The following is a 9,767-nucleotide window of genomic DNA, read 5'->3' on the forward strand; positions in this document are numbered from 1 at the left end:
TACGGTTACATCAGCTTTCCATAACATGAGATTTGCTCTGGGGAGGTGGACTGCGGGATTTTTGCCAGCGAGGTGGTTTCCCACATCTAAAAGGTGGTCTCTTTCCCACCCATACCCATAGAGGGTGCAGTAAGAGGCCGAAAGACCTTGAGCCGTGGCAGAGAGTCATACCCATCAAAGCACAGGCTGGGAGACAGTCCGTTTGGATAGAGAGCAAACACAAAATTTGGATGCAGAAGATGCCTTTCCAAATAGAGCTCCAGAAAGTATAGCGGGCTTACATTATCTCTTGACATTGGGCCATAGCAAATATACACCAGCAAAATGGGTACAGCTATGGCCTGCCATTTTGATTTCACATCAGGAGTCTGCATCATCCTCTAGCTCTAATTCTGAGACAAAGAATCCTTCTTTTCTCTAGAGCTGGCTACTTCCAAAGTGGCGTAAAGCACCTAAAAGGCCAAACCACAGCCACAGTGAATGCCTGTCACATCCATACACGCTCTCTCTTGCAAAGGCACGTGCACGTACGGGGCTTATAGAAAACCTCACGCTGTTTCTCCTCAGAATTCTTGGCATGCAAAGATATGTCTTTTAGTTTCATGAATTCATTCAGCTGTACACATCTTTGCAATAAATGGTATAGCTCAGAACTAGGGAGTGACTGTAAAATAGCTTTGCGATGCATAAACTTATTTTGGAGGTTAAGCTTTATTATCTAGTAGTGTATCAAAATAAGAAAGAAGTGTTATCTTATTATGGAATGGGATGAAACGAACTTCCTCCTGTGAAATACTGATTTCCAAACCAGTTACCTTTAAGCTGAGGTTGAAGATAAAGCCTGTTTCTGGGTAAAATGCTTCAGTTTATGGCTAAATTCCCTAATAATCTATGCATATATGAGAATGGCTTCCTCAGGCTTGGGATGGTGAAGTGTGTTGTTTTCGTTATTGCTGCATTTCAAAATGGCTTCAGGAATTTCATTGGCCCTTTCCAGAAAAACTCCACTTCGGGCAGAGATTAAAGCAAAGGAAATTTCAGCCCGAGGGCAAATGTTTCACAGAGTTTAAAGTATGCGAAACAGGGAGTTTAGGAGGAAATAGTTCTCAATCCTAACTATAGCCACGCTAGCTATAATATATGGCTAAATATAGACTAGTGGGTGTGTCCAGCTTTCTGAAGGTGTTATCCTTCCTCCTCTAAGACTTGCTTCTGAAATGACCTTTCCAGGGTTATAACTAACCGTGTCGTGCTGCCCGCGTTGGAAAATGTTAAGCAGCGTTATTTCCCAGGTGAGCCCAGCCAAGCCCGGCTTTGCTCCGTGACCAAAATTCCTTTCATAAAATTCAACCTTTTATCTTTCATGTGAATCCAGCTTTGGGTTCATTGATCTCCAAGCGAGCTGCACGATAGCCCTGGATATTTTATGTGTTAAAGGTTGTCACTTGGGTCACAAACCTCTGCAAAAATACCATGGTCAAAGAGCTAAAAACATTGCTTCTGCTTTTGCATCAGCTTCGAAATGCCAGCCCTAATGGTCTGGGCAGGCTGCAGATCCAAACTCCCTTGGACTTGGCTGCTTGTGGTTGTGGGAATATGTTGGACGCATTCAGAATTGTTGGCTGGTCTGTTTTTGTGCATTTCATGTTTGGGTATAGAATCTTTGGATTTACTTTCTTTGTTTGCGGCGACACTGATGAGTTGCTGTTATCTCCCAGCTCATGTTGCACTCTTTGGCTTTAGTACCATATGCTGCTTGGTCTGTGTAGCGAAGATGGGTGTTAATGTAAGGGATGCTGCAGTGAGCATCTTGTACGTGTTTCCTTTTCCATATTCAGTGTCTGCAAATACACTCTTGCTGTTTTTGAAGCGATTTCCTTTCAGTTCAGGAGAAATCCTCCCTGTGTACAAAGCTGTTACCCTTATTCTCTTCCAGTTTAACTCTGATATTGCTGAAATTCGTTAGGAAATTGCTAGAGAGTAGCTGAAGCTGGCAGCTCTGTGTGGCACTGCCTCATGAATGCAGGAGCTACAAAACACAGATCTGATGTCTGTAATTTCATTTTTGAAACTGGATGGCTGCTGAAGGTGAACCAAATGAAGTAAAAGTACCGAAGCTCCTTTCCTGCTTGAAAATGCCATTAATATCTAAAAACAAAATACATTTTTAAAGCAAGAATATCCCCTTAAAATATAGAGTTTCCAATGTGCCTGGGTTGAAAAAGGCAGAGCTTCCTATATTGATTCAGAAGGAGATGTTAAAAATGCATGAAAGGTATTTTAGTGAGGCAGGGTCACTGCTTCTTGTACATTTTTTCTCCTCTTTTCTCAAACGCTGTTTAACTCTTGTGCTCCTTTATCAGTCCAACCAAGGTTACCATGTGCAGGATTCACATTATTTTGCACTGACCAGAGTGTCTTTAAGATCTGTTTGGTTAGGTTGGCTTGGGATTACACCAGTGTCTGTTTTCATAGCTTTAGGCTCGTGCTACCAACGAGCTTGGAAACCTGTAATGATCCAGTAATCTCTGGGCTATTAGGGCAGTCAGGTTAGAAGCAATTCTCGGGCACAGTGAATAGAGAACACATGCTTCTAGAGGACAAGCGGATTCGGCATAATAGCTTATTTTTGGACTCATCTATTTTGCAGGCAGTTAACAAAATAGGATGTTACGTTTTTGCATATCTCCTGCTCTCCTGAAATAGAGTCACTAACCACTTGTTAACCACACTGATTTTTTAATCGTCGCAGTGGTTGCTTGCAGCTTCCCCACCAGAAATGTTCAGATTAAGCACACTATTAGATTGCAGCCAGAACAGCCTACAAAACAGGAAGAAAGCCTTGCCTCCCTCCCTGCCTTCTTCTCTTGTTTAAGTTGACATGATAATTCATTACAGATTTTCTCTTTCTTTGACAGAGTGCCTACCGCAGAAACGGGATGACTTTCCTCGCCTGCTAATGTGGATGTGGCTGCAGCAACAGAAAAGGCAGCGTTACATTCAGGTGATTTTTCCCTTCCCCTCCACGGAAGGAACAAAAAAACACAAGCTCCAATGTCTCCGCGTGGCAGTGAGTGGGCCGGTTTGTTGTGACTATCTGCTGGCTGACTCCTTCTCTCTTTCCAGCCCCCTCAGTCGTTATTCTTGTTTACTAGCTGGAACATTTAGCTAATTAATGGCAGGATGTTTGGGATAGCGTGTAGGTGGACAAGAATGCGGATCGCACCAGTTTGATGTTTGCAGGGGACTTGCTGCTGTCAGCCCCTTTTGGAAAACGCCGTGTCATCTTTGCTCAGTTGTTTGGAAGCCTGTGAGCTTTGGGAGCAGTTTTGTTCTGTGAGGAAGGATGGAGCAGAAAGAGGCCAAAGATAGTCTGTTTTTTGTGGGTTTTTTTTTTTTCACACAAAAGAAGACAAAAGCCTATTTTCCAACTGGTTTTCCTCCAGTCGTTTTTAGGTGGCTCCTGGGCAGCACAGTGCTGTAAAGGGGCTTTCAGACAAGGGCAACATCGTTTTCCCTGCCACTGACAGAGGTGGTGTTGCTGTTGGCTTTGATTGAAGAAGAAATACACCTTCACTGCCTTTCTGCATTGTAGCTCGCTTTGTTTTCAGATTCAGTGTTTAAATCCCAGCCCCTCACTCTACAATTCTTCCCGTCCCCCTGCTCTTCCACCCTGGGCTGTCCTCACTGACGGATTCATTTCTTCACATAAAATCCATACAAATATAGAGCTAACCACAAGGAGCTGAACCAGAGAGAAGGGCTTATGCCTCAGCCCATCCCCGGGATCTGCCTGTGTCCCAGGGGTCTGCATCAGCTGCCCATAGCACAGGCTTCAAATCTGACTTAAACCTCAAATTAAGACGGAGCACTCAAGGGATCAAGGGGAGATCAGCAAAATATTACTTTTCTATAGTGCAGCCGTCCTCCTCCTTTGTGCTGAGTACGTGAGGTCTTAACTTTTACTCCCACCGCATGGTATTGTGGTCATTTGTAAGTGGTTTTCTTGCCCGGCTTTCCTGGACCTGCTTGCGAAAGCTTTAGAAATATCTGTATTTTAAATAAACAGAAAAAGACCTCTTCTCTTTGCAACCTAAATGCTGCCAGCATGAACTTTGTACGTCAAATATCACTGCTGTTCTTCAGTTGCTTTTTTTTCCTCGTACCTGCTTACCTGGAATTAATCTGTGTGCAAAGGACTGCAAGCGATGTGTACACCACCGGGTATTAAATGGAGGGGGAGAGGGGGAGGGGGGTAAGCTCTCTGATGTCCCATCTGTGCTTGTTGAAATATATGATTAAACTTTTCTTTTTATCATCGTTCGTATTTTGGTTGGCGTCCTCGATCACAGAAAATTACACGCTTGCCGTAAACATCCCGACTTTTCGAAAGGACACCAGCATTTATTGTATTTGGTTTCGATCTGCAGGCGTATAGACAGAAGGGACCGATTCAGGCACGGGGTAATGGAATCAAAATTCCTTCCGTAACTGTATCCCTCTCAGATTTTTACATTTTAAAATATGCACAAGCAGGGAAAATCCTGGCACCTCGTTCTTACCAGTCTACTCGAAGGCTCAGAGAATGAAGACTCAACATACATTTCTCTGGGAAACACGACAGGCCGTGTTTTTGTTGGTCTGCTGTGTGTTTGTCTATCTCGAGCTCCCTGACAGGCAATTATTTATAAAATCTGCATTCGCCCAATAAACCCATTTAATAACCTTTCACTTCTCTACATAAGCCAACCTGGGAGTAGAACAAGGTGGGTTATGTCTCCCTGCCCCGTACTTGCCAGGTTATTCTTATAGTGGGAAGGAAGAGCTTTTGCTCATCCTCGAGCTGTCTTGTGTGTCTGACCACCACCTTGCACGCTGCAGAAGCAGAGCTGTGTATTCAGCCTTGCACTCTTTTTTTTTTTCCCTCACAGTGTGTATAAAACTCAGACTGTATGAATGGCTGCGTCCAAATGCCTCTGTGCTTGTGAGATTCCAGCTTGCAGATTGTTCTCATTCTTCATACGGATCTGTAGGAACCGAATTGGGTTGAGCTGATGGATTTGGCATCACCTACCCAGCTCGCAGAAAAAAAACCAACTGCAGTAGGATTTGAGACTGCACAAGTCCAAGGGAGCAGGAGTTTTGGTCCCATGTCAGTGTCTACCTGGCTGTGGGGTTATATTGCCCAGCTTTCCTGATTCTTCATCTGTCTGCAAAAAAAAAGGGTGAGGGAGGTTGTGAAGCATGAGGAGGATTTTCATAGAATAATCTGGGTTGGGAGGGATCCTCAGAGACCATCCAGTCCCAACCCCCTTCCATGGGCTGGGTGCCCCCCACCAGCTCAGGCTGTCCAGGGCCCCATCCGTGGCCTTGGGCACTTCCAGGAACGAGGCACCCACAGCTCTGGGCAGCAATGCCAGCAGTTCTGAATTTGGTTCATTACATTCTGCACACTGCCTGACCTCTCTTGCATCAGGCTTTGTTCTGGGCAAGTGCAGCTCCTTAGAGTACATCCCCTGTGAGGTCAGGCTGAGAGAGCTGGGGCTCTTCATCCTGGAGGAGAGAAGGCTCTGAGGAGACCTTATAGCAGCCTTCCAGGACCTGAAGGCGGCCTACAGGAAAGCTGGGGAAGGACTTTTTATAAGGGCAGGTAGTGACAAGATGAGGGAAAATGGCTTTAAACTGGAAGAAGGCAGATTTAGACTAGATATCAGGAAGAAATCTTTTACTGTGAGGGTGGTGAGATGCTGGAACAGGTTGTGGATGCCCCCTGCCTGGAAGCACTCAAGGCCAGGCAGGATGGGACTGTGAGCAACCTGGGCTAGAGAAAGGTGTCCCTGCCTACAGCATTGGAGTTGGAACTAGGTGATCTTAATGGTCCCTTCATAGCACAGAAACACTTCTACTGGTATCTAAAGAATAAATAGATAGTGATATTTGTCACAAGTCTAACCATCAGTTGAAATTTACACTGTTAGAGAGGGTTTTGTTTTGTTTTGTTTTGTTTTGCAAATCCCCTTGTCCAAGGTTGGGATTTTTAGACCTCTCCTATATACCCATGGAGAGGCAGTAGGAGTAGGGAACTGTGGTGGCACACATTAAGTCCAGGGTTTTGTTCAGAGGGCACAGAGCCAGCACAAAGCAACAGAGCCATCCCTGAAGGAACTGAATGTAAATGTGATGGTTTAAATCAGGCCAGATGCCTTATAAAACTATTTTGAAAGCTGTATCTTCTCATGAAGCTTCCCCCCCCCATCCCCCCCTTCTTAAGATAATGATGTTGCTTTTAAAAAACAGTAAGAGAAAACAGCTCTCGTCTATTGTGGGGAGACAATAATCAGATACTTCAGCTTCCATAAATCACTGAAATGTTGGCAACTGAAACAAACTTTTAAAAGGCAGATGACTGCGAATTCGGAGGAAACCTTCCTATTTTACTGTTAAAACTCCTTTAACTGTCTAGAGAGCACTCCGAGACACGACTTTAATAGCTATTCTCAGTAATCAAGCTCTGCTATACTTACATACTATTTTTCCTAAACAAGATAGATTAGTGTTGGAAGAGAACTGGAAAGATAAATAGGGAAAATCGAGAACTAAAATTATAATAATACAGTTTCATTTTCTGCTTTATAACTCTCTTCTGTATTTGTGATTGATAATTCTTCCTAATTCCTGTCAGACAGAAATATTGGCACGAGGTCCTACAAACATCCTGGCATTTCTGGAGTAGTCTTCATCCAGATGCTTTGCAGATTTTGTGATGTGAGCTGTCAGTCTTAGGTCCTAATGTAACTTTGACTGCTGTAATGTCATCTTCCATATATTGATGCCTGCAGTGCCACTTTTTGAAGTGATGGTGTTGCTGTCTCCATTTCTTCTCAGGCAAGGATAGAGGATTGGCCCTGTGCTGGAGTTCCTGGCCTGGTTCAGAAAACCCAGATTCCCTGTTCATGCTGCTGCTCTCTGCTCTTCCCCTTCCAGTGAGAATGACACATGGCAGAAAGCACACAGCCCAGCCATGCAGGTTAGACCCTGTCAGCATTCAGGAGGTGTCAGGATGAGGAGCTACGAGATATGGGCTAGCAGCTTGTGGTAGCAGTGGGAATGGGTGGTTGGTTGGACTGGGTGATCTTGTAGGTCCTTTCCAACCTTATTGTTCTATGATTCCATGACAGAAAGTGGCCAAAACAGTATCCACCTGGGTCTCCATTTTGAGCTGATCCAGGACAACACTTAAAATCCTTCCTGCTGACATGTTGCCACTTAATGGCCTAGTGCAGACACAGAAACATCGCCTTTCTGCCAAAGGATGGGCTGTGGACACTTTCATGGAGTGCTGAATTTCTGCACCAGGAATCACCACGAGGACAATTGTTGCTCCAGATTCCTGCTCCAGATGCTCTTGATCCCTCATCATCCTCCCATTGCTGAGCACGTGAGAGCTGCAAGAAATAACGGGAGAGATGCAATTAGTGCTGGCTGTTTACACAGATAAAGTAAAATGATGTATTTAATAAACGAACTGGATCTGAATCGAATAAAGCGCAGCTGAAGCGTGGTAGCTGCTCTCCACCTGGAAGGAGGGAAGGTGAGCAGCACCTGGAGCCATAGCGGGATTCGGATAGGCAGAGCCAGTAAAGCAAGTTGGCTCAAACCCATCCTGTTTAACTCTCATTTCCATAAGTATTTAATTAATCTGCAAGAAGACAAAAAAGGGAGGAGAAGAAACTACTGTTGTTTCTTGTACTGACATGAGTTCCTCACATCTGCAAATGGAATGGCAGCAACTGGGTGTCAAGCCCAGGTGAAAACAAATCTGCAGGAGGAGAAAAACGACTTTCATAGGAGCAAGGCTCCAGGTGACCTCCTTGCACTTAGCACTCCATGTATCTGCTGTGTGTGTGCAAATTCTGCAGGAGCTGTGAGAAAATCTGTTTGATAAACGAGATGGAATCTGTCCAGTGTTCCCTGTGTTACCTTCTCCTCCGTTTATTATTATAAGAATTTATATTTCTGGTTTGGAAATGCTAAATCCTTTGCTAAATCCTAAATTTTCACTGTTCAGCCAAATTTGGTGTAGTCGGAACACGAATTAAGCCATTACTACGAAGGGCTGCTTTTAGCACCGGGGAAGGGGTGCCTTCAAAAGTCAGCTCCTCCATGGAAGGTGCTCCTCTTGTTCAGCTTCTTTGGGATGGTGGGAAAATTGATATATGGCTTCTCTGCATCTTGAGCTTGTACCACTAACAGTTGAGGTCAGCTTTGTGGTATTCCTCAAGCTCACATGCATCCTGCTGGTCTCCTCATTGTGCAGATTAGGCGGACATGTAGATTAAGCAGTTAGCAGATTTTAAGGGCAGATGCATTTTGAAGCAGGCTGAGTTGGTTAATTTTATTCATGGTACCCAAATAGGTGCAGGGGACTGTACTGTAGTGCTCAGCTGGGGCTGGTGGAGGCATTGGTGTTGCTTTGGAAGCAAACATACACCATGAAACCAAACAAGAGGTAAAGGCTTGGCTATTGACTCTAACAGGAGGTGCCAGACTCCTCGTGAGTTACAGACTTCCCCAGTGCTGTGGTGATGAAGATAACAGTTGAAATAAGCAGCCAAACTTTTCAGTTTGGGTCCAAAGTCCAAATGTGCCCAGTTATTACCATTGCTGGTTTTTATTTGGAGGTTGTTTTTGTTTCTAGGTGTATGGGAGCTGGGTTTGCAGATATTTCTCGATTCATTCTTGTTTTGTTGGGGCTTGTTCCCTTTGCACTTTGGTATGGATTTCTGGTGTATGCTCGGGAGGGATTTTGCATCTCAGTTTATTTCTTTGGTGGTCCTAAAGGCAGTGCAAAATTAATGCAGCACTTAAGGAGGGCATTATTAAAACTGTATTCAGAGGTGAACAGCAGAGGCATAGAAAATGCACTTATTTATATGCATATATATTAAGCACATATGAATGTGTATACATATATATTCATGGTTTTTCAAGAAGATGGAATTCTAAAAACAGCTCTGGTTTTACCAGTCCAAACCCAAACTTGTTTTTGTTGTATCACCCTCTGCAATGAGAAGAGGTTTGCCCCATAAAGATTTTTACTTTGTGAATGTAACGTGACTGTAATTTTTTATTTCCTTCTCTCTTTACCATGCACTATTCTTTTTCACAGAGCTTACTGTCACCATCTGTGGCAGATCAGGAGCACTCACAAATTTTAGGAAAAATCATTATCTGACTTAAGCATGAGAAAGGCATTCCCAAATCCACAAGTGCCTTTTATTTATTTCTCCTACAAAGTCTAATAAAATGTTGCTCGAGAGGTCTCACAGGGCTGGGGATGAGCCCCACTGCATGCACTGAGGGCAGCAGTAGCTATTTTCATAGCTCTGTGATGCTGAAGGGAGGTGTCAGCATTGGGTAACGTGGGGCCACCTCACCGCTGCCTGAAGTCACATCTGAAGTTTTCTTGCACTATTATTGCCAGCTCCTTCCTTCAGACTCCCAAAGGTGAGTGCATTGTGCCCTCTGGGGGCTCTCTACTGCGTTAGCTTTAAGATTTTTGCTGGGTTTTCTGTTTGTTTGTTTGTCTGTTTTACTATATATATATATTTATTTTCCTTTCTTTCTTTCGTGTAAAATCTTGCATTTATTTTTTTTTCCCCTCCTTCTTGTGTCTTATGAAGGAAGAAATTTATGGCCTTTTTACATCAGGAAGTCTAGCTTTTTCCTGACGTTTTATTGCTTTGAATATTTGAAGCATTTCAATC

General features: G+C 43.9%; 1 protein-coding gene across 5 annotated transcripts in view; it reads left to right on the forward strand.

The window, feature by feature from the left end:
* Positions 1 to 3,376, forward strand: part of SUPT3H (SPT3 homolog, SAGA and STAGA complex component) — a 256,585-nt gene extending 253,209 nt beyond the window's left edge. For all 5 annotated transcript variants that reach the window (XM_065730439.1, XM_065730438.1, XM_065730440.1 and 2 more), the window contains one exon: positions 2,919 to 3,376. In XM_065730439.1, coding sequence (XP_065586511.1) covers positions 2,919 to 2,960 — 42 coding nt within the window. In that variant the 3' untranslated portion in view covers positions 2,961 to 3,376. The remainder of the gene's footprint in view (positions 1 to 2,918) is intronic.
* The last annotated feature ends 6,391 nt before the right edge of the window (positions 3,377 to 9,767 follow it).

The sequence above is a fragment of the Cyrtonyx montezumae genome, unplaced genomic scaffold (assembly GCF_038088225.1).
Source record: "Cyrtonyx montezumae isolate F1298 unplaced genomic scaffold, pur_monq_1.0 scaffold_13, whole genome shotgun sequence".
Classification (NCBI taxonomy): Eukaryota; Metazoa; Chordata; class Aves; order Galliformes; family Odontophoridae; genus Cyrtonyx; species Cyrtonyx montezumae.